This window comes from Acromyrmex echinatior, chromosome 15 (assembly GCF_024713525.1).
Source record: "Acromyrmex echinatior isolate Ae372 chromosome 15, ASM2471352v2, whole genome shotgun sequence".
Taxonomy (NCBI): domain Eukaryota; kingdom Metazoa; phylum Arthropoda; class Insecta; order Hymenoptera; family Formicidae; genus Acromyrmex; species Acromyrmex echinatior.
Window position 1 is genome coordinate 8,645,703 of NC_141866.1, and position 26,666 is coordinate 8,672,368.

At 36.1% G+C, this 26,666-nt stretch overlaps 1 protein-coding gene and 1 long non-coding RNA gene across 3 annotated transcripts in view; both read left to right on the forward strand.

Annotated features, from left to right (window-relative positions):
• LOC105145679 (uncharacterized) overlaps positions 1–26,666 on the forward strand; it is an 83,273-nt gene that overhangs the window by 41,297 nt on the left and 15,310 nt on the right. For both annotated transcript variants that reach the window (XR_015547648.1, XM_087414199.1), the window contains exon 3: positions 20,909–20,987. Coding sequence is in view for 1 of the 2 variants with exons in the window: in XM_087414199.1 (XP_087270325.1) it covers positions 20,909–20,987 (79 nt within the window). In the remaining variant the exon portion in view is untranslated. The remainder of the gene's footprint in view (positions 1–20,908; positions 20,988–26,666) is intronic.
• On the forward strand, positions 749–20,317 carry LOC147907264 (uncharacterized). Its single transcript, XR_015547656.1, has 2 exons — positions 749–4,102; positions 5,669–20,317. It is a non-coding gene; the product is annotated as an uncharacterized LOC147907264 (long non-coding RNA).

Consider the following 26,666-nt stretch of genomic DNA (forward strand, 5'->3'; position numbering starts at 1 on the left):
TCGATCCTTTGTGTTGTCTGTTTAATTTAAATTTAATAACTTGGTCCAGTATTTCACAATTTTGCTTATCCCATCGTAATTTCAATATCCACTAATGATCTAATTAAACTTTCATTTTTGTTATTAATTAGTAATTATGTATAACGTAATAACAAAGCCTCGAATTATCGTACAGCTGTTATAGTTAAAAGCAGATATTTAGAAATATAAAATATTTTTCCTATCTTTAGACTTTAATTTTTAATAATTAAATAAAATTCATTTAAGCAATTTTATCTGTAATACCGAAATAACGTATGTCATATATATAGGAGAGTTGTCAAATGCATATCACTTAAGATATCTTTTATTATATATATTTTCCATTTGACACTGATTTGTATGCGAATGAGCATTGGAAAGTTGCACACACACACACACACACACACACACACACACACACATATATCTTCGTCTCAAAATTATCTCAAGAATACGTCCTTAAGAGAAAATACGATAGTTGTGAGACACCTTCTACATACACATATATATATGTATATATATAATGAAAGTAAAATACAATAAACCATCTTTTATGAAAATATAATATTCACAATACAATTGCAAATAAATACATTATTATGATTATAACAGTTGTGTGATTTTTGAAACAAAAGTATGACTTGTGAAATTTTTGCTTATATTACTCATTTTTCATTAATTTTATATTTTTGTCACTGATGTGGCTTAAGAAATAACATAAGATATTAATAAAATTTAGATGGCCAATACGTAACCCTCCTCTATATAATACCGCAAAAGTTCAAACATTCACGTTTGATTAAACTTTGAATTATATTTAACAAAATATTTTTAGTAGAATTCAATCGAATTTAATGAATACTGTTATACAGGACAGTATCGCAAAACAGGTGACATTACACCCACTCGGTTCGCCAACGCTCGCATTACGATCATCAGTTTTTCCGAGGGACGAATCGCGTCCGTAAATCGCGCGCGTCGTTTTGCACCCGGCTGTGGCCAGGAAAGAAGTCACATTACTCTCGTGGACGTTATAGGACCGTGCTCATTAGTAAATGAGCCCCGGGCAATCGAGCGTCGCTGGTCCCAGGTGTTATCTCTCCTGGCGAACGGACGAACCGAGCTCGCACCTTCGTACCCTTAAACGCGAGAGGGCAAACGAGCGAGTGAGAGGGTGAACGGGTGGCTCATTCTCCGCGCGGCATAATGCCTTTTGTTAATTATTACAGCGGCCACACTTAGGGGCTTAAAATTCGCCATAAATAATCGTCGAGACAATACCGCCTTTCTTCCCTTCTTCCTCTCCTAATCGCGCATCGAAGGACCACCCTTTCTCGTTTCTCATTCTTAAGCGACCAGCAAAGATAGTCTTCATTTCTCCGTAACGCAAATCAGTGTGCCTTTTCGAAAGTTCTTCTCTCTGCCTTTGCTTAATACACAGCAGAGTTAGCGATTTCTCGACTTTTCTTAGAAATATGATGTCGAACGGTATGACGATCTCTTTATAATTTACATTATGTCATTTATTCGCCCTCGCAGTATTGAGTTCGAACGACCTCGCGTGAAGAAAAAGCTTTAATCGAGCCGTCGACCGATAGCAAAAACTGTTCATAGCCTGTCTACTCGCTATTTTCCTTCAGGCTAATTAGCAGCGACACGATGCACCTTGACATAGCAAGAAACAGAATTCAGTTCTCTTTCTCTCGCCTCATCCGTATCGGGGTATCTACATAACGTTCGCGACACAATATCGACTGCTCCCATTGGCATCGTTTACCTCGGATCGAATTTACGATACTTCAGCAGATCGCAGAGAATGGTGTGTTCTTGCGAGCGGAAAGTCGACGAGGGTGGCTAGTGGAGTAGATAGATATAGCGCTGCAGGGTTGGAGGTAACATTTCCGCCGTCGGCACCGACAAAATTCACGATACCGTACTTCCCGAGAGAAGCTTCGATACGGTTTTTAAGAACAAATAAAAATTTGACACGTACAAGATAGTTTCATCTTTGTCGAACGATACAGTAATAAGGTTCCAACAACAGACTTACCTTAAAAGCTTAAAAATATCTGTCTAACGGGAAATTGTTTGACATTAACAAAAAGGAAACATGAATTTCACATTTTCGTGTATTTTACGATTTGATTACTTAATTTCAGAGATAAAAAGATAATATTTTTAAAAATAATTTCGTATAAATAATACATTGCTTTACAAGTAAAATCAAATTAATTTTGAAATATTAACGCAACGTTGTTAATTTGTTGGTAAAATTCTTATCTATTTTTCAAATAAATTATTCTTATAGAATCTTGTTCGAAACAAATAACTTTTTGGATATTACTCATTTTCATTGCATCTTCGAATCTAGCGCGAGTTAGATGATTATATTATTTATGATGGATGAAAAGGATATTTCTTTAGATCTGTTTTTTATTACTGCACTAGACTATACCAGAACTTTCTTTCTCGCTTTCGCCAAATATCAATATATCTATCTCACTTTAAGTTTCAAAAGTGTACACTTGTTCAACCATAGAAAACAGATCTTTTATCTACTCGATTCGTTTCTCGAGCTGCGGTAGACAATTTGAGTATTATGAAAATATTACAATATGCTATCGCGAAATCATAAATACGCATGTTTGCGTCATTATTGTTATCAAACTCCGTTTTATTGAACATTGTAGCATGTTGCATTGACAGCACTGGCATTAACGAGCCATTGCCCACTCCTCTTCTCATTGATGGCTCTTTCGATAATTGATATGATAATTAACCATTTCTCTATACCGCGATTGTGGTGGATGTGATCGCGTTTAATTGTCGCTATATTGATGTACCGTTTTAATGGCTTCTGAGAACGCGATACATTAATGAGATTGAGAGTGTACGACTAATTATCTTAATCCAATTTCGATTGATGTTCTCTGACAAGAGAGTGAATGAGACATTTCTCTCCAACAACTCGGATTAAATTGGCACACTTGAAAATTTTTGCAAATTTTGAATCTCCAAATCATTTAATAAGAACTCATACAAAATCTAATATCGTTACAATGAAAAAAATGATCTGGTTGGATTAAATAATAGTTCTGGTGGGAAATGGACGAATCAAAATTTTCTGATTAAATCTATTAGAATTCTAGTTGAAATAATTAAAATTTTGATTGATATAATTATTCTGGTAAAAATAAGAAATTCTAGTAGAGAGAGATTTTACTTTTTTTTTTTTTAGAAATATTGTATCAACCAGATTTCCGATTATCTCAAGTGTATTTTGTTTCTTATGTTAGAAGTAATAATATAGTAGTATAACAATAACAGTAAAAATGTCGAAATTGGCGCACTTGAGTGCATCAATGCACTTGGCACGTCGTATACATTATTGGCTACAACGAACGTTGTTAATGCCACGTGTAACGCCACATATCTGTCCAGTTCCACGCGTTGAGATTATCGTGTAAACGATAACCGACGAAGTACCTTTTGTACGTCCGGTGTAGCGAGTACAGGCCTGTCTGTGTATATGTGTGTTCAATGTAGGAGAATGCATCGTTGCATCGACAAGGGGGAGGCGTTGGCGGGACGACAGGCTGCGGACGACAAGGGTCAGCTGATAGCAGACAATTATCTTTCAGTATAGTCCGAACGACCGATGTTGGGACCACGCGTTATTATAAAATATTCCCTCTACTCTGTGTCTACGTGTGTGTGTGTGTATGTAAAGTGATGTCAAAGTACGTTCGGAATCGTTTTTATCGCGAAATACGTTCATCGGCAGCGTTAAGCAAATAGATCTTGACGCGAAAATCGACGGATGGCGTGAAATTCACCATTCGATAGTCGCGAAATCGTGTTATTTACAGCACTTGTCAGAATTGGATGTTATAAAGTTTTTACGTCTTTATTTCGGATACGCATACATATGCCAGAATATGAAATACATTTGCCGTTACGAAATATAAAAACGGAATATTTTGGGTTACGTTAAAATTCCAAGTGCTTCAAATTATACGAATAAATTGAGAATTGATTACAGCGTCAATCCAATTTGCATTACGCGATATTGAGATAATCGGTAAGTTCTAATTAATGCTTTTTTTATAACTTTGCCCTGAATTGATTGGGAAACTCGTTTGAGCAGACTCAATTTAAATACTTTTAAATAAAAGTCATTAACAGTTTTAATTTTGCGAGGAATTAATTTCATTGGGGTAGCGGAACGAACAAATATTGTTGTTATATGATGAGATTCTTTTAAATGCGTAAGACATCAAGATTGTTTTATTTTGCGAAACACGCGATAGGAATAGAATGGGAACGTAGGCGGAGTGATAAGCTGCGCAAACATTATCTCAAGGCTTGAGGCATTAAAAAGGCATTTTGCAATTTTTATCAGTCTAATGCGGCCATTTATTATTTTTACATAGCATAAATAAAATCTGCTATTAATATGACGTATATTTTTTGATATTATCAAAGCGTCGAATTAATTTTTTTCTACTTCAATTTATTTTTTTTAATTAGTCTCTTAACAAGATAATCATATATAATGTCATTTAAAGTTTCTGACGTTTCTGTGTGTGTGTGTGTGTGTGTGTGTATGTGTATGTGTATGTGTGTGTATGTGTGTGTATGTAATATTTTTCTGTAATATTTTTTATTCATTCGTATTAACTGATTAGATGAAAATATGTTAAAAGGAGATTAAACCATGTTCAATTGATGTGAGTTGTTTAACCAAAAAAATAGAGAAAAATTTGTCATCTGAATTTCTCAATAATTTAACGTTGCTGTACAAAGGTCGAGATATGCGAATGTAAATTGGCGAGATTTCCGTTCTTTCTTTGCGTCATAGGTTTATTTTTATCAGCCGTGACGATATATTGTTTTGAGTAGTACACTTCGTCAGTTATATTAGATTCGACTATGTACACATTGATACACACGCAGTTCCTCCGCCCGTAATTCCTATAGCTTCACATAACGAAACTTGCAAGCTGTCAGTGATAAGTCGCGAACGATATGCAACGCGATAACTTGCCTTTTCCACGAATGAAAACTAGTTATCTACAGAAAACAGAACGGAAGTTGCATTATACAATCGTTGTATAGGATGTTTTTCTTTTTTTTTAAGAAACTCTATGATATAAATAATTTCTATATATTCATATATATCGTTATGAAATATATATATATATATATATATATATATATATATATATATAAAATTCTTATTTCATTACAGTACATGAATAGAAATTATTTTAAAATATTTTCATATTTAAATTATATTTCATACTTCTGTAAGAAAAGTGACACAATTTTTCAGATTTTATATTATGTGTGGATTGCATTTTAAATATATCAACCTTGAATCAGAAAAAGTGATACATCTTGAATTTAAATTGAAAATAAATAAGAATTGAAAAATGAAACAAATCAAAGTAATAATTTCTAGAGGTTTAACATAACTATAACAAAATTATCTTTATTACTTTTAGACTTGAAACGTGAAACAAGCAATTTATGGTTAGCTAATTAATGCATATTTAACACTGCCATAAATAATTAATTTTAAAATACACAATTTTGTTTTCTTTCTCCTGAATAATTTTATGTTTTTTATTTACTTTTCTTACAGGGATGTGGTTTACGGGAAGTGCTTCTTTCTAATTTATACAACGGGCGTATTATTTATTTTAATCAACAGGGTATGAAAAGAATCGGCAGATATAAAACCGCATGTGCTCGCACGGATGGTCAATATGAAAAATAATAAATATAAGTTATATGAATATCTAGATGTAGTATATTTTCGTCACCATTTTCTTGTTAATACATATAAAGTTAATTGCACAATTAATTGACACGATTGATCTTTAGCAACTCATCTGTCCGCGATGTAAGAAACGTTAATACGTCGGCTGTAAGAATCCTCGCGGGGAAATTGAATTGTGAAAACTGCATTAAACGATGGAGAGCCGTGCAAGGATCCATTCCCGCCACTTCCCAGCGTAATACTTAAATGGAACTGAATCTTAAATTTAATCGAGTACAGCGTTTCCACTTGAACGCTAAGTGGAACTGCAAGTTGCGCTTAATTTGTTAATAGAAGCACGACAGCCGAGCACGGACGGAAAAATGTTTAGAAATGTCATTCGAGGTAATTGATACGACGACGCCCATTTCGTATCGAATTTACCGTTTTCAAGGCGATTCCACGGGGGAATTAAAAGTTCAGTTGATATTATTCTCGGCAGACGAGCGTACAAAATTTGTTCTCTATTTGCTCTGTCAACTTTCTCGACGATCAATTTTTATTTACGATAAATCAAACTGACAAGTCTGTCTAGGTTCCAAACAAAGAAATTAAAATTTTTTATAAAAGAAAAAAATTATAATTGATGGCAAAATACAGGGAATTTAATGAAGCGATTGAATGTAGTCGAGATTGAGTCGTTAGATATTATTAAAACCGAAATCAGATCATTCAAATCATTTTTCAAATACTGTAGAGGTAATAGAGCCGTAATAGAGCCTGCATGAAAATTTGAAAAAGATACAGCCAGACAAATAGATCTGTTTCTGCTAGTCCCTCTCTGATTTCCCTTCTCTTTTTCCTGGCGCTCGGTTCGTTTACCTCGTTGGTCAAATTACGCGACGGCAAACCCGCACGGTAGATCCGAAATGGGAAACCGTTTCCGGGCCCTCGCAAAAGAGGGAACGATGAAGAGAGCGAGAAAAGAGAAAGCGGGAACTAGCGAGAGAGACGTTTTAAGATGGCAACCGCCTCAATTGCGCGAATTAACCTCTAACGAGAAATCTCGACCTCGCCGAAGCAAACTGGGAAAGAGACGCTTTCTTAAGGCGGATCGAGTTGACGGAAAGTTTTTCGCTTTGCGTACAATTTTCACGGGGAACGAACGAAAACACAGGAGAGTTTGCTATTTATTAACATTGCTTTATAATGTTTATCTTTTTAATGATAAAACAGTGTGTGGATCGTTAATAATTTTACTAAGATACATAAAATATCGTTCGTTTATATAATTTTTTTTTTAAACTTATAACAGTCAATATTTTCACATAATTCAAAATTGTTTGGATTTTAATTTTTTTTTACAAATTCGTGAGATAATAATTTCCCCTCTTTTTGCAAATTAAATCATATACAGAGTGTTTCAAAAATCATGATACACTCTGTATAATAATTATTTTACCTGTAAAAAATTAAAAGTAACCTTTTTATTTCTTACAATTTTGCCTTTTAACAAACTGAATTTTTCACTGAGGATATGATTCTCATGCGAATTTTCTGTTTTAACGGTTACATGATGGTTATCAGTAGCGCGGTGTTCTTTAAGATTAGCTCGTCGCTATTGGGTCCTTTGCCTCCGAGATAACTGAGCGATACTGTACAAGCGCATGGAAATCTCGGCACGAAATTAGTTTGTACCCGGGAAATTTATCATAGCCACCCCCATCGCGTGCGCGTATCGCAATATAATGTAAATATTATCGTAAGCTTGCGCGGTCGTTACACAGCTCGTTTGCAGTAAGAAACTACGAAGGCGCGAAGAACGTGGCAAGACAGCCGTCCATTCGCCCCGATCTTCATTCGAGCGGCGAAAATCCTCGTCGCTTTAAATATTCGTCAGCACGCTAATGGACAGGGTATTATCCTTCCTCGCGTTCATTCGTGTCATCCTTTCCTCGCGCATTTTTTAGCATTCCTCGATTCGTCGCAGAATTGTCGATACGCTGAGTGAGTACAAAATATTCTTACATAATTTAATGATTAAAAATTTACGGGATGTGACGCATGAAATATCATTTAATTTATATAATGACACATTTATTTTTAACAAAACTAAAGATAGAATCGATTCCCCAAAGTCCGAAAATTGGATAATTAAATACGTATGATATTTTATGCGCCACTTCATATCTCGCAGAGAATAAAGATCATTGAAGATATTGTTGTTATTGCTTCATTACTTTATTACATATAATTTGTGGTGTACTGATTACAATAACAAATTTGAATACATATTTTTTATCGAGAAGGATCCACTGGGGACTGAGCTCGCGCTTGGCAAAAAGCTTGCCGACAGTCTCTCACTTACTATAATAAATAAAATTGTGGGTGTACGTTCAAGGGGATATCCCGTAATTCCTTTCTCTACAGGCAATGTTAACGAGACTTTCTGTCACGCGAAGGTTGCCGTCCGCGCTATACTACGAGGACAATTATCGCGAAACAAAAGCGCGCGCGTCCCTCTCTCGACGATGGCCTTTACCGCGACCATGAAAGATAATCGAGTTAATCGTCCTACCCGATCTGTCTCGACACCTTCACCTGTCGCGACGTTCTCCTGTGATGTCAAAAAATCTGACAAACATCCAATAGTGATGAAGTCACTGAGCTGTCGATAGAAATCGAATCATTGGACAAATCATCCATCCCGTATCTTTTATAATTTTTTTTTAATCTATTTTCCAATGAAACGTTACGACTTCGAAATTAAAGTGGCAGATAACATTTTCAGCCAAAGCAAAAATTACATATCGCTACAACAACGACGTAATTCAAAAATTATGATTTTTTTTTAATTGCTTGCAGAAAAATAAAAGTTAAAAAAAAAAGAATATACTTTTATTCCTCTACAATTAATTAATTATTAGGTGTTGGAATTAATTCGTAGCGTTTTACAAGTGATGGGAAGTACTTTCATTAATGTATTTTTTAATGCTCATGTGAAATAAATAACATTCTTTCATTAAAAAACGCTACGAATTAATTCCAACACCTAATACATTTCACAATTAATATTACAAAAAGTTTAATGATTGAAAAAATTTATTTTCTGGAAAAACTTTGTTTTCTTTTTGAGTCGTGTCGTCGTTGCGACAAATGAGCGAATTTTCTTGTAAAAGATTGTTTAATGCATCTCATCTGTTTTAATTTCCAATTCTCTGAAAAGTACCGTGCAGTTAATGCAGCTGCTCGCTGTGTACTTGAGACAATGCTCCGTTCGTAATGCGACTATCCATGAGAATTAAATACGTGTTTACATTTTTTTAGAAGACCGGCAAACAATGCAGATGCAATTGCTTGCGAAACGATATTCCGCGGAATATCTCCGCGCGTGAAGACGAGTAGCTCCAATCCCTCTCGCATTCACAGTGCGCGAGCGCACTCGTGGAATAAATATACGAGAGGTGAGAATACTGGCTGCAATTTCATTGATGATATTTGGAGTATCTAGGAGTTAGCGTCAGCGGCGCAGCAGCGAGAGGATTAAGTAACACGATTAGGGATCAAGCATATCTCTCGCAGCGCGGCCGCGTGACTTAACTCGAATCGCGCATCTTGAATTCGCAAGAGACGCGTTTTTCGCGGAAAATTGATCCGTTCGGGTAAAGAGGCGAGTTACGTCGGGGAAGTTATATATCGAAAGCCTATCGATTCCGTCATGGCGAAACCAGAGAGAAAGAGAACGAAAAAGGGCGAAGGCAAAGGAGAGAGAGAGGGGCATCGAATATTCGAAAAATGCTCGTCTGCGGATACGTTCGACGGGAGAGAGAGAGAGAGAAGGGCTGCTGGACGATCTACAGGGTGAAGAGGAGTATGCGTTTGGATGTGTGCGTGTACGTGTGTGGATTGACGGTGGAGTGGGTCAACGGCCGGAAAGCACAAAACCGATGCTGGAAATAATGCACACCCCGTCGTCGCGCCGCGCCGCGCGCGGAAAAATCGCAACATGGCTGTCGCGTCACATGCACTTTTCGCTCTTCTTTTTTGCACGCCGACGATTCCCCGGACGATTGATTGACGGATCATACCAGTCGGCGCACGTGTCCCATCGTTATCGTGTAATATTCCGGCCGTTCGCGGCGCGCAGCGCGGCAGCAGCGTTTTCCGTACGTCACACGGAAATTCCGTGGGGAAAGTCCGACGGAGACGTTCGGAAAAATTGACAGCCCCGACCGGCTCTGTTGATCGCTTAATCCGTTTTCCGTTTGCTTACAACGTGCTTCTCGTAAGTGTGAAAGTCAATCGTCGTGCGAACTGCGTTAAGAACTGATCGTTTATCTCACAAATTGCGGGAAAATGTAAGGAGCTGTGCTAGCGTTTAGAAAAAAATTGGGCAACGTACCTTCAACATTGTTAAAAACCATTAACGTTCGAGATCATTTTAAGATTCATATTAAAATAAACTTAATAAACACGAAAAAAATGGTACCAAAATATGATATTTAAAAATTTAGCTAGATTCAGATCTGAAAATAATTTTGCTTTGACTATTAAAATAATTACGTAGGATGCAGGCACAGACCAGATTGGTAGAATGTTAAAATTTTTTGCAGCATTATTATCGACGCACATCTAGCTAAATTTTTTTATACTTTAACAAAACCGTTCTTTTTGTGTAAGATAACGTGGTACAATTTTGAACATAATAATATAATTCTAAACGAAATAAAATTTGAAATCAATTAATTTTTTTACCATTTGATAGACAGAAATTCTTTTGATGATGCCCTTTAATATTCTCTCTCCATACAATGAGATTAGGAATACTAGACTTAAACCTCAAAATTGGATTCAAATCTTACTCCGTTCAGAATTATGCCATGTTGTGAAATTATTATTTTATTCTATTTATCTTTTTACTCGTTTATTTCTTCACTCGTTTATTTCTATTAAATATGGCGATTCTTGATGCAGCTCATACATACTAAAAAACCTAAGTTATAGAGAATCGTGATACGTGTTTCCTTGACTCGGCGCCTTGGTAAAAGGCGTCAGCAAACGCACAAAAACATTTATCCTCGCAGTAGATTTCACCGGCGAAGCGAGGCAGCAGCCAGTCCGCTGGCTTCCGACGCCTCATTGTGATTCCGCGAACGTTTGATACCGCATTATCTTCTCTTTGTATGCCTCGGCGACGTCTACGTTTTCCCGTCTGCCTTTGACAGTCATCTTGATCATCTTTTTCTGGATTCTCTCGCTTCTTCTCTTTCCTCCCGTGCACGCGTCACCGGTAAGCGGCTGAGGCGTCTTTTCAACGAGACTTTTCCGCGATTTAGCAACGCGAAAAGGTGGAAACGGTCGGAAACCGTCGAAGAAAGTGCGAGCGAGAAAAGGCAGAGGTTCGGTGGAGGGAAAGAGGGATCGATCTTGGCGATCCAATAAAAAGTAATGGTTCGAAAAGCTCGGGGCTCGGGCGGGAAGTCACCCTGACACCTTTTAAGCCTCGCGAACGAACGGGTTTCGTCGTCGCTCGTTCTTCTCCTTTTCTCACCGTGTACGCGGACCCTCTTAGCATAAACTCGATGCGACGGCACATTCAGCCGCGCACGACGTGAAAATTAAGCGGCGTTTGAGCAAAATTTCCAGGGATGAAAAATTAACGGCGAGTAGAGCCGCGATAACCTGCGTAATACGTTAATCGAATGTCGAAAATATCATTTCCTTTAGAATAAAGAAAGTATAGAAGTATAACGTCAAGGGCCGGTTGTTCCATCTTCAGACAAACTGTGTGATAATTCATCTATTAGATAAATAGAGAACAATAGAGTAAAAGAGTAAGAGCGTGAGAAAGTGAGACAGCGAGCTGAAGTTTACCGAAAGTGGGACAACCCAACCTAACTGAACTAAGCGATAGAAAAATTCATATATTTTATAATAGATAAAAGTCTGAGATATGAGATGCAATCACTTATTCAGTTTTCTATTTTGTGATTTTTATTTCATGTTTGAGAAACGAAGTACACTAAAAGGATTTGTTGAAGCATCTAAAAATTTAAAAGTAAAATAATGTATCTGAAAATAATTTCGTTGGATCGATATAACTATGTTCTTTCCATGTAAGATTTCTCGTTCAAAAAAATTTTTACTTTAACACATCTTAATCTTGAAATTATTTTGCTTTTAAATTCCACAATGTTGTCTTTAATTTCTGAGCTGATTATTATTCAATTAAAATTCATGTGGAAATATCTAACTCGAGGAGCCAAAATAGTCTCTTCTTTAAATGAATATGAGCATGCAGGACAATCCCAGGAGATGTTCCGCGTATCTGTGGATTTGATTTTTCCACGTGTCGGGTCCCGAAAGGCTTTCTTCATCCTCCTTGCCTATCTCTCTTTATCTTCTTTACATTTCCCTGTCGAAGACTAGAGCCGCGGAGATCGCCCATTATCGCTGAAGAGATAATTAAAAAGCCAGGCTCACAGGAGAGATATTAAAGTGTCGAAGAAAAAGAGAGAGAGAAAGAGAGAGGGTACCCTTATCAACGAGCCGTTATCACCCGACAACCGTGTTGAGACCAACTCTTTGCCGCACTTATTTTCTCTCTTTTTCTCTCATCTCTCTTCTGATTTTCTGCCTCCTTGGTCTCTTCTCTTTTCACAGTCGGTATGCACTTGGTGTTGCATCGATTCCCTCACAAGTAGTCTCGTTGCACCTCGCGTTTTAATTTTATTGATATTCTGTTTTTTTCTCTTTTCACTTTTCTCGCATCACAGAGATTTGTAGCCATTAGAGAAGAAGATATTAGAGAAGAAAAGTGAAGATTTACATTGTCTAGCACGTGATATCTATTATTTTCGATTTATTCAAACGCAATTGGTTGAATTGTTTTAAACAGGCCGGAAGTACGCCTTGCATCTCACCATCTAGTAGAAATCGTGTAAAGAGAACTCGTAAAATATCTCTATCAGATAACGTATATCATGAGATACTAATCGATATGATATTATTTATTTCTAGAGAGAGAATTTATAAGCATAAATTATGCAACGTACATGTTAGTACATTAGCATAATACTTAAGTAAATCATTATCAAGATCCTTTTTATATACTTAAAAGAGATCGCTGGCCAAAAAGGTCGGGAAATGCTGATTAAGACGAAAGGGACAAGACCGAGAGAGACAAGAGAGACAGTCGGGGGTGGCAAAAACTGGCGGGAAAAGAGCTCGAGTGTGACGTCATGCGACACCACTCGACATCTTATTTCCTACGTGTCCCCCGCTATGATACGACGGGTAATCTACAAAGGGAAAACGAGCCCCGGTCTTTCCCTTCTTTCAGAAAAGCGCAGGGCTGTCCAGAAAGTCCAGGAACACACGGCGTTACCGACGTGTCACGTGACGACGATTGTTCGTGATAAGGGCGCGGAGTCGCGCCGGTTGATTCGCCTCACAAGGGTTCGATTAACGTCGCGGACTGCCCGATAATTGCTTCGCCCACATGTGCCGATATTTTTTTTCCTTGACGTGCCCGTTCATGGAAAATGCTCGATTGATTAATGATATTATTTCAGAGAGGATAGTACGGACGATCGAGATCGTTTTAAAAAGAATTCCTTTCCTACCGCAAATAACGTATTTTATTCAGTACAGAATTAATGAAGAAGCTAAAAGAGAATGGCAAAGGGGATTTCATAATAATTTACGAATGCGTTTTCCACACGATTATTTCGTGCACGAATCCGAACGACGATCAGCGATTGTCACCGTTCGTGGGACGCGCCGGATGCATTAATATTCTTGAAGGAATAGTGACGTTTCCCTCCCCCTCCCTCCTCCCCCCCTCCCTCTCCCACGCGTAGGCAGCGTTCCACTTTATTCAGGTGATAGTGACGGATTAGTTTAGCAACAGTCCACTACGTTAATTCCCTCGCGCGTAATATCGTGACACACAGAATCCAATTAGTCGAGGTTGCCCGGGTGATTTTTTTTTGTCGTAATTGTACATTTGCCATGCGAACACATTTGTTTGTCAAACGAGTCGAATTCCGTAAACGCTTTTCGGTTGGGCTGAGAAAAGAACGTTCGACATGAAATAAATGGACTTCTGTGCGTGTGTATTTTTCGTTAAAACAAAAATGCGAATTGCGTACGAGCGGCGGCATGCAATATGCTAAACGAAATTAACTGGAATATCATTTTTCTACCGTGGTCATAAAGCGCGCTCTGTCGCTAAATAAAACGGGCAAAATCGACGAAACGTAATTCACGTAAATTCGTGTAATTTTAATGGTTGAGCCATTGCGCCAGCTTTTCCACCACCTTAATCATTCTATGAATGAAATGTGAATGTAATTATATACTTTTCTTTTATTTTTACATTATGCTATACAACTACACAGTGTGCGTATATTTTCTCTATATATTATTACTCTCCATTTTGTCCAATTGATAGTAATTAATAATTTACGAGTATACATCAAGATTTTTATTTATAATATATTGAGAGAAAAAATGCAATTATCGTAATTTAATTGTAACTTATTTATATATTTTTAATAGAACTTGAAATATATACTGGAAAAAATTATTAAATTTTAATACATATTTTTTTAAATAGTACCATCTAGATATTTGCTTACAATAAATAAATATTTGCTAAAAAAGAATCAATCAGTTAAATTAAATTAATGGTTCGTATACTAAATACATATATATTTACATTTAATAAATTTAATTAGTATTATTGAAATAAATATTTATTAAAATTTAATACGTTTTTTTTTCAGTGCAATTGTTATTACAGCATATAGTACTAATTATGAAAATGGAGCTCCTAATCATAATTATTTTACCATACAGTTATGGTTACAAATGTTGAACACTTTTCTTTCGGTATACGCAATATATAAATTTACAGATATATTACAGATACTATTAATTATCAGCACAAAGAAAAGAAAGAATCTTTTAAATATTTCATGAGTCGTATGATTCGTGTGGTATATAAACCGCTCAAGGTCTTCAGCATCATTGACAGTACCCTATCGGTGTAATGACATGTTGGCTGCGCCTTTCACACCGGCACGACCGCTCATTTAGAAACCAATGGAAAGATTGGGCGCAATTGTCTCGTCCTGTATCGAGTCGCATATGATGCTACTGACCCTACATGGCATTAATTCTCGTCTTGTGTCGCAATCGATTTTTTACGAGGATCGTTTACAGCGGGAACACAAATGTTGCTATTCACTGTACAGCTTTGTACATCGGAACGTTCTAATTATTATTGCAAAAAAAAATGGAATACATTTTTCCAAAATTATACTGTATCTTTTCGTGAGTTTCTCTTTTTTACATATCGAGTTTTCACATATTTGTAGTTGACAGTTTTCTGTTTCTGTCAGTTTTTTTTTTTTTTTTTTGCAAACTTGGAAGTACGTTAACGGGAATTTTGTTACCGACCAAAATCGCTTAAATCGAGGACTCGTATTAACTATTACCATTAAACTCTTGTGCTCAATTCATTACAGCAAATGTCATATGCCCGCACCTGGCCACAAAAATGGAAATTATTCAACTCGTATTAAAATCGCCATTCTCCATTACGGTCATTTAAACCGATATATTTATCTGTCACTATAAATGGCATGCTAGCGATTCCATTAGCGAAATTGTGATATCGGCTTTTCATGACCGGAAATATGTAGCGCTAATTTTTAGCAGGAGCAAATCGATTCGAAATTCAAACCAAAGAACCGTTTAATCAGGAAAAGGACAACTTTCTCTGTATTATCGTAGTTGGAAGTAACATTCAGATATAATGAAAAGATAGCAATATTTCGTCGGAATTAAAATTTCTGCATCACCGATAAAATATCTCGATCAATTTAGAGGTCGAAAAATTACAAAATATTTCACACTGACACTGTAATTTGTAACTACTATACTATTTTTCATATATCTCGTTTTTTTACATTAATACCGCGGATCTAGCTAACTCCGCCCTTGTTGTTCCCGCGGGGCATCATTTTTCCCAATGTAGGTAGGTGTTTCCGGAAAATAAGATGACGTCACGAAACTTGTTCCGCGAACAATATCGCGTAAAAATATCGATACACAACGGCGAACAACAAAATCAACATTTTCACCTCCGAGCTATCGCTGGAGCTATCGGTGTATCATTTTCGCATCGTTCGTAACTTCTCGCGCGTCACAGAACCGATATTCGCGACGAAGCGGCGTAAATTAGGCAGAGTATAGGCGCGAAAAATTACCATACAAATGGCGCCAACTACCCACCTCGAAACTACCCTCGTTGGCCACGCGGTGCATCTATCGTCGCGCGATATTGCCATCGCGCATCGCAGAAGTTTCATCCACTTTGGTCGCGATGCTCGTCGCGGAAGCATTACTTTTCTCCAGATGGGAGGGAGAAAGGTGGTGCAAATATGTGGCATTTACGAGTCGTCTTCGTTCGAACGTTCCGAGCGTTCCTCGAATACATATTGCCTGCTGGCGGTAGCAGTGCAATTAACATCACTCGAGACTCAAACCCTCTACCGACCTGAGACGAGGGAGGTAAAGACGACGGGGGAGGATCGGGAGAGAGAGTAATAGTTTTCCCAGTCAGCCGTTTCTCCGTCCTTCATCCTTTCATGGTGTTTCTCCCTGTGCCCCGTTTTTCGACGGTCGTCTTACTCCATCTCGTATATATTTATCTCTATCCATCTTGGCGAAGTTGGTCTACATATTTTGCTGAAAGCGGTTAAAATGAGCAATCTCTCTCTTCTTGCTCTTAAAATTTAGGCAATAAGAAACCGGTAATTGAATTTTAATTACTTTAGTTTTCGGGAAATCCAACGGTGCGTTTGCAAGATGAAATATATTAATAAAAGAAGGTCAACACCTGAGGGGACTGAATACTAGGAATGTGATTGTGCTGTTAACATTTGTAGCTGACGACTTTGAATAGCAAAAAAAAAAACCTGTCTGAATAGCATTTTTCTCTTGCATTTTTACTCGTATTTTCTCGTGATTCAGACTCTCTCTTGTTACGCTACCGTAATATGCCTACTTTTACCCACACCATCCCTTTTGACACTCATAAACCTGCCTTACTATCATCGTGTAGTTGTCTTGCCGACTCTTGCTGTTTTTCTCTTTCTTTTTTTCAGTCTTCCTTCTTGCTTACTCCAAGTCGTATCTTCTCATTTATTTTCTCCTGAGTCCTATCTCCCTTTTCTCCCAGTATTCTCCATTCTCTTGCTTTGCATCCCTTAGATCGTAACTTCTCTTTCGTTCTCTATGGGTCTTTTTTTCTTTCTCTTTCTCTCGGTTCACCCCATGTATCGTAGCTTTTCATTCACCCCTCGTCGCTTTTTCTCTCTTTTGCTCTTTCGCTTCAACCTCCTGTTCGCCGCAATCCGCTCTCTTTCCTCTCGATGGTCGTCATGGTAACCACTTCCGTCTCTGTCTACGTTTCCATCTTCGTCTGTCGTGGCTACTCCATCTTCATGTCCATCCGTTCCGAAAACATTGACTTTACCATGGCGGTTGTCGCATGATCGGTGATCCTTGATGACTAAGGATCTGCGAAAATGCTGTCACATAGTTTACTAAGACACGGGAAAAATTTTCGAGAAAAAAAATGCAAAAAAAATCGTCGGATAAAAGTTTATCAGTAAACAACTCGTAGCTCACAGATTTACATTTATATTACAAAAAACAGAGAAAATACAACGCGAAAATCAAGAATATGCATTCACCCAGAGAAAGGTTTCTTCGATTTCAAGAAATGTTTCCTTATTCTACTAATTAAAGACAAAATTTCTTCGATTTGAACATAATTTCTTTAAATCAAATAAATTTTTTTATTGGGTGTTGAAACTATTTCTTTCGCTTATCATGAAATTTATAAAAAGAGACTCCTTCAATTAATACGATATATTTATATATAATATTTATAAGAGAGCTTATATATTAAAAGATTAATTGAAATCGTAATATAAAATCATTAATTGGATTTATTTTTATTTCTCTACACAAATGCGACAAATAGACGTGGGAGATTTCCATTTTCGAGATGTTGCGTAAGTATAACGTGAAGGTATATAATAATTACCAGCCATTGCCTCGGGAAAGAGAAGGACAATGCCGAGTAATTTTGTATGAGTCTCTGTGGAGAATGAGAGTCGCTGCGACAACAACGATAGGAGATATTCTCGATAGAACTTTGATCCTTATCATGCAACTTTGATGTAGACAATCGCGCTTTGAAATGCCTCGTTAGCCGTCCCGTATATCGATGTCGCGAGTTAAGGTACTCGTAGTGACGGTTTGCCGGGATCTTTCTCACATAATACCTGAGTCTCGGGTAAACTGCATCGTAGAATAGCAGATATCTCAAAACTAAATTTCCCGACGAGCTCACAGTAAGCTTACCACATTTAACAGCCACTTATTTCGCGTCCGCATCCATGTAGTACACGTTGTCGCACGTACACGATGTTATCATATTCACGTGAAAATATAGAATTATAAGTCCGTATATAGTCCGTGCAAACAGAGTAACCGCACTCGAAAACTTCAATTGAACGCTCTTCAAACCCAACTCGCGACAATTTTGTAGTATCTAATGTGGAGAAGTTTAAGCCGTTTATATTCTTGCCGGGAAGATCGACCGCGAGTTTATTAAGGAAGACGATCTCCCTGGGTTCTGTGTTCAGCTATTCTCAAAGCGATGTGAGGCGATTTTTCATCGAAACCTGACTTTCCTTCGTTCCTCATTATGATTCCGCCGTGCAAACCGCCTCGTTCTCACTTTGTCACTGTCTAATAAAGCTTTTTGCTTTCTTGGCAGATTCACGGCGGCGCCGTGGTCTTAAGTAAACTTGACCCGAACCGTCCGTTAATGGATTCGGGAACACTCCCGGGTCCATTCGAGTATGCAAAGCGACGAGAGCGAGAAGAGAGGGCGGGAAGGGAGTAAACAGAACCATTCTGGCGATAGCGAAACCATTGGTCGACTTTAAACGATCAGATACACTTTGGTTAATGAGATTATTTGACGCCATCGGAGTCACAGCGTTCTCTCTTCTCAGCAAACTCCTCGGGAAAAGTTTCGGTCCATCGGAAATTTTCACGATGCACTTTCGACCACGAACGATAAAGGGACGGTCACCAACGGGACTAGAATTTCCACTTCATTTTGTAACAATCGATGTACATTCCGACGTCAACAATGCTATCAAATATCAGATTATTAATATAATATACTGTGCTCGCGTGCGCGATTGATACACTTAGAGATAAACAGTGGTATACAAGCTTTTTATGTAGAATTAAGTATAGTGTGTTGTATAAACTATTTTATAGTTGCAATATCTATAAAATAGTTTATTCAGCTATGTATTGCATATTAATTCTAAGGTAACCGGACTCTATATGGTTTAGAACCTAATATGACCTATTCACTGTTTGTGGGTAATTACATGGTGAATTTAACAGATAGCATTAGTAAGTCATGTGCAGGCTGTCCATCTGACTCGATTGCATCAGTTTATTGCTCAAATAGTTCATTCTGTTATTGTCAGTAAAGCAAAATGCAGAACGTCATGGTCGTGATGTAACATTTCATAGATAAGTAATTGCTTTCTGCAACTACCAAGAGATAATTATTAGTTTTCGTAGTTTATATTATTGTAGCTCTGTACTTCTACTTTACATTGCTATAGTCAGTTTATATTTTTATGTTTTCATCACGTTTTGTTTATAACTGGAAAAAGGAAACTCTTTGTGAGATAGAATCAATATATTGGTCAACCCCTAGGCATATTGAGTATAGTAATCGATTGTAACGTTTTTTTATACTTTTGTTATTTCCATCGATTCTAATTCATCTTTAAATTATTAAATATCGTGAAGATAAGTAAATAAATAGATAAGTCAATTGTTTGGAAAATAGTTCTGTATATATACGTCAATAAATATGTCAATATGTTAATAAACTTATCATTTTATAAAATTATAAAATAAATAATATAAAATAATACAACAATCATGTTGAATCACTTTATTTTCCATTTTTCTAATATTTTTAATGAAAAAAGGAAGAATATATATATATATATACACAATATGATCTAAATGTTATTTTTTCTTAAAATCTTCACTGCACTCATGTAAATATTTAAAAATGTGTACTTTTTTAATGTGCAGAAATGTTTCCTTTTTTAAATCTGAATCTCCATCAATTTTCAATTTTGGACTCGGCAAAAAATTGGAAAAAAATCACAAAGCATGTCATATAAGATCTGGTTACCTTAAATATAAACCTTGTACCTAGTTGTCACCTTCATAATTGCTGCCACTTTTTTTTCCGAGTGTATATAGACAAAAGCCGTCGACAAGAAAACGAACTAATTATCCTTCAATTATCACATCCGACAAGGATTTATGAGTTTCTCGAGAGTCGCCAAATATATATCTCGATTGTGATAGTTAGGCGGTAGCACACGAATCACGTATTAATTGGTAAAATTAAAGGAAACTTTGCCGCTATAACGAAGTTGCCTGCGTTGGTGGTGCCGACTATTTATCAATTTTAATTAAGCCGTTCTTACGTAAGTGATTTCGCGTTTTCCTGCGCGCGGACTACTCTCTACGCGAAGCCAGTATTATTCTTAAGTACCACGCCGGAACGTTAACTGCAGCTTGCCAGTTAATTCTTTCCGTAGTGAGGCGAAGCACTTCTTTTGACTTTGCGCTACTACTAGTATTACTGCCATTAGCAGTACTGCTTACGCCGCAGTATCGTTAATTGCATTTTCAATGAGGATATCTCTGTTGCACCACAACGAACAGTATAAATAAAAATTATGTAATGGCTTGACATAGTTTTCATTCAGAGGCACTTTATGACGACCCAGATCTTCCACATCAATCGATTTATATTGTCTCCTCGATATTTCTAACTTAATCCTATGATGTTCTGCTGATGAAAAGATTTTAAGATTTGCTATACGAAAAATGTTCGATTACAAAATAGAATTTCGCGTTATATATTCTATCCAGAGTGAATAGCTCTTGATATTTTCTTAATTTTGTTATTTCTTCTTCCAGTGTTATTTCCAGTAACGTCCTATGGAGATTAAAAGACCAAAGGAACATGGGATCAGTTATCAAGATGGAAACTCTGCAAGTATGTGAAAAATTTATCTCTGCATAAAAATTCATTAAAGAAGCTATATGTCATGCCGACAATTTACGAAGATTCCCTTAAGACTGCGTTCAGAAACTTCATTCGAGTACATCATATATTATTTTATCCTTATTGTTCACGAATGTTAAATAAAGATAAAATAATACATGAGAACACTCGTAAAGTTTCTGAACATAGCCTGATTTTACATGTTTTGGGCTTCACAATGAAAGAAAGGTGTGTTTGGTACTTAAAATTGCATAATAAAATAATCTATCCATAATTATTTAGGAGCTTTATTTAGAGCTTTATTTTTATGTTAGTAATAATAATTATAGCAGAACGATTATAAATTATAATTGTTTTCGGTGTTATTATACATTTTTATATATATATATATATAAAATTATAAATATAATATTATTAATATTATAGCAATAATAATTGTAAAAATGAAATTCCTAATCATAATTATTTTTCCAATTGCAATTATAATCACAAATACTGAACACTTCTCTCAGTGCATATTTACTCGGTCGTACGTAACTTTCGGGTCAGCAGAGTTCCAATGTTCACACGATGTTTTACGTGTCCTGTGGCTAATTTACATACTCTGGCCGGGAGATCCTGGATCGAGCTAATATCCGGACGGCAAGTCGGCGCATTAATTGCATTAATTCTCAAAAGTAGCTGGAGCGACCTGGCCACGATCCGATCGGCGATGGCCGATGGTTGCATATATCGTGATAACGCAGGCAGATCGCCGTCGACTCGATGAACAAAGATAGGGTCAAGCCGACGTGGGAGTGGAACGTCTGGTCGTAGCAGTGCATTTACATTTGTAATCGCATCGTCGGGGTCGTACTGTCTAATCCGCTCGCACGGCTTGCAAGAGTCCGATCGAGCCGAGTGCTGATCGAATGAAGCAAACGCGGACCATTTATTAACTGAAGAGCGCAGTAACGAAACCAGTCTTCAAATTCGAAGTGTTTCTTAAAACATTAAAAAATTCTTAAAGTATTAAATTTCGCTTTAGTTGCAGTTATTGAAGATTAATTTAAGTACTTAAAGACTTCATTTTCAATCTTATAATCGGGAAAGAATATTTTTAATATTAATTTTATACTCTTTTTTTTTTTTATAACTTGATATTAATTTTATTTAACTCTTTTCTCATTTCGATAAAATATTCTTGAAAAGAACTCAGTTCATTAAAATCCTTAATCTATATAATTCTATATACAAAAGCTTTCTGCAGCATTGCTGCATGCTTACGCTATAATATCCGGGATTAAGAACACGAGGAAATCGGCATTGCATCCTGGTGCTTTTGCTTTTTATATCTCCCAGAGTAAACAGGATGAATTCATGCGGTAAAGTGAAGAAAAAAACAGAGCAAGCAAAGTGAACCAATTGAAATTGCGGTTCATCGTATAGCGTCAAGTTTTATCATCGCGTAAGCGAAACATATAAATATTTATTTTTTCATGTAATTAAATTATGCTACAAAAATGCACGTGCGAATGAAGCAACACCTCTATTGTATATCTCGTGTGTAATATACATACATTTCCATAATTGAGCGCTACCAATTAAGTATCAGCTACTATTCATAAACGTGAATTATTGTTATTTGAATTCTGTCTTTTTTCTTACATTTTTTTTTGTATGCAAATTATTTTTTGCGATACTTCCCTGTTAACAGAAAATCAATAACTCTTACAAAACGACCTGTCGTGAAATGAATGATACAACTGGGATTTGTAGTTCGACATTTTTATAATTTGTTAGTAACCGTACGTGCGCACAAAGAGGCAAGGAATTCGTTTCGTCCGCACGACAAACGCGTTTCCCCATTTCGAAACTTTTAAAACAATACAAGTTGAAGTATGTGTGCAGGAAATATTCCATAAACTTCTCTAAAACGATAAACTGAAATACCATCGAACAAATAAATAAATAAATAAATGTGATGGTAAGATTACTACCACTTTATTAAATATTTAAAAATATATATTTGTTTTTTATGTTTAATTAAACGTATTTTTTTCTTTTGTTTAAAATAATAACAAAAGTTATTTTTTATGAAAATAATATAAAAATCAATGTATTTTTTTTTTCAAAGAAAAAATATCTATAAAAATTTTACGAATTATTAGATTTGAATTAAATATTACATGTTTGGATTAAACAGTACAGAGTTTCCGATTTCCGATTATATTAATTGGAAAATTTATTAATTTTTATAATATAGACAAAAATTTCATAGGCATATATTTAACTTTATTTGTAACTTTATTTGTTCTTTCCGAATATTTTATACATAAAGCTGATTGACCATGAAAAGTTTACGATTTATTCTCTCTCATAGAATTCTTTTCATTCCCGACGGTTATTACAAAATACCTAGCTAGGATTAAAAAGATAAATATTAAGAACGCGCAGGAAGGTAAGCTTCGTCGTTTCCCATGCATTTATAAAACACTTCCGGCCGGATTATAATTTCAAATAAATCTTGTAAGATGGAGAAAGACTTAGAAGGAGCACCTCGTTTCATTTTAAAAGAAGAAATCGCTACTCCACCACATTAAGAATCTTTTCGTGTGTCCATAGGAAGAAAGAATACGGTCGTGACATAATATCGCATTCGAATACAATAGACAGCTTATTAGCATTTCGTACCTTCACAAGACCCCTGTCACCTTTGACCCTTTCGAGCAAACGGCTTCCACATATGCAGATACATGACGCTTCAAAAAGTATCGCCTCTCATGTTTTTCTCCGAAACTTAGCTTTAGAAATCGTTTCTTCTTCTTTGCTTCTCGATGAGAAGTTCAATTGAATAATTCTTGAAAGAGCCAAACTCAGCCAAAAGGCTTCTATACAGGTTGTTCCAATATTCATCATATATTCTTTTTAACCATAAGTTTTTTTTAGTCATTATTATAGATTAAATCTTTTCTTTTTCTTTCGAAAAAATTTTTTGAAACATATTGTTTCGCACGCGTGCGCGTAACAACTTTCTTCTATCTTTTTAAATTATACATTTCTATGTAATCAAGCATAAAAGGAAATTTCTTAAAGCAAAGTTTACTTAAACTCAACAGAGAAGTCAAATATCAGGCTCGAAGTTTGAAATATCTCCGTTGTTATATTTCTACGGAATATCTCTTAATAGTTATGCATCTTTGTGCTTAATCTTCTCTTCAATTATCTCTCTCGTTATAACTAAGGTCTGCAGGATTTTAATCAAAACGCAAATTAACCGAATAACTGGGAAGTAACACAAAAACAACTGTAGGTGAGATTTGTAGACGAGACTTTAATAAAAAAAAAGTCCAAAAGTCCACTTGAAAGTAACTATACAAAAAGGACAATTTTGCTTAAGTATTTACAAATTTAACTAGATACAGATCTGAAAATAATTTTTTATTTTTTATTTTATCTTAATTTTATTTTCAGATTTTTATACCTAGCTAGATTTTTAGGTACTTTAGAAAAATCGTTTTTTATAAAACAAGAAAAGTGCCGGATAACTACCCTTCCTGCCTACTATTTCTCGTCCGCCAAGAGCATGTAGAAAAAAAAGCTACAACCTCGAAGGTGGTACAGACATGTATATATACGTCGAGTAAGAAAGAAAAATCCTTTTGCTTCTTCTCCTTTCCTCATTCAAGAGAGAACGAATGAAGAATGGGAACGCATCCTGGAAGTATGTCCGCATCTAAGTAAGTGAATCCGAGAAGAGAGAGCCACAGCCTGCGACACCCTTGTCCCTTTTTTTTAACGGTGGTGGAGAAGAACCACTAGAAAAAGCGCCTTGAAACCGGTCCAGGTGGAAGAATGTATGTACGCGCGCTTTCATAAATCGGCAAAAGGTGAACACCTTTTGTCATCTGCTCGTCGTCATCTCCGTGCGGTGTCCACCGCGCCGAGATTTAATGGAATTGAAGATTACCGCAAGTTCTTCTTGCCATTGTTGCAAGCAACGTCATTAGCCATTTTCGGCGCGTTACCGGGGGTACCTTTATGAGTTTTTCAGTCAACTCTGTAATTTCAACTCGCGAAATGATCGTTATCCTTTCCCTGCCTATTCTTGTACTTTAATAGGATTTCGCTTATTTTTTTGGTTTCGCTGAAGCAAAATATCATTGCTCATTATTAAGAATTAATCAGAGCTCAATTAGAGGGTAACTATAACATAGAAATATTTTTTGTAACTACTTTCTTCAATCTTTTCAAAATTATACATTTCTATGTAAAGATAATTACTTTAAAGGTAATTACAACAAAGTTTTTCTCATTTAAAATCGTTAATAATAATAAAATCATTTATCCAATAAATCTAATTAAAAGTGACGGTATAATATAATTCAGAAATATTGCTAGTACGGATTGATGTATCCTGCCAAACTATATTTCACGTCAGACATTAATTCTTCGTTTACATCAATTTTCGTTATATTTCACGTAAATACAAATTTAATGAAATTTCAACACGGTTCGCTAGAATTGGCATCAAACGCATTATCTGAGGTAGAGATCGAAATAACCGCGCAATATTCTATGCAAATCACCAGGTTGCTTGACGACTTATCGGTAAGATTCACCATTTCCCAATTTGTACCCTGCAGAACCAATAGAATGACAAAGGACCATCAAGAGCTTTAGGACTCTCTTCCGGATAAATCGATTCCTCCCACCCTCTATTCGTTCAGCAGTGGCTCGTTTCCACCTTGTACCGGAGGTCGTCGTCGTCGTCGTCGTCGTCGGTTGCCTTTTCTCCTGCTCTTGCACCGAGACAAATTAACGCCCCGATTATTCTTCTTTTGCCTACCTACGTCGACAACAACCTGCATCACGCCAAAACCAGCACCACTCGCCCTTCCCCAACACCGAAGGCTCCGGTAATTAGCATAATTCGCGATAAAGAAAAAAAACAACATTCCCGCGGAACGACGTCGAGAGGCGGCGAGAATTGCAGAGAGATCGCAGGGAGAAGTGGAATGAAGATATAAGAGTGGAAGCTAGGAGGATTCTTCAAGACTCATCCGTGCATTTTGAGTATCGCGCATGTTCGACAATACCTCAATTTTTTGCCCTTTTTATCTTTGTAAGAAAGAAAAAAGGGCTCTTCATTAATATTATTAATGAGAACATTATTAATTTTATTAATTTTAATTACGTGATAAGCAATAGATGTACACTATTAGATATCAAAGGAGCAATGGCAACCCTTTCTCCAATTCTTTCTTAAGTTAAATAACATTTGTTAAAAACTTTCAAGTATGTTAAAATGTAAATTAAATCCATTTCTGTGGTTAAAATTCGTATTAACGCATACATTTAGTAAACGGTAAACTTAATTTGGTACAAATTCAATACATTTTCTTGAGTTAAATCGTTTAACTCCATTGTTTTCAATCAATAGTTAGTAAATGCTATTAAGAGTTACTGGATATTTCTGCGTACATAATTTATTCTGTACGGCAATAATAAATTTTAATACATTTCGATCCACGATTCGGATCCTCTTTAGTAGATAATTAACGTAATCAAATTACAAACTATAATATACGCATAATATACTTAGTCAATTTAAAACTATTTGTCTGTATCAATAAATTGACTAAGTGTATTATGCGTATATTATAGTTTGTAATTTGATTGCGTTGATTA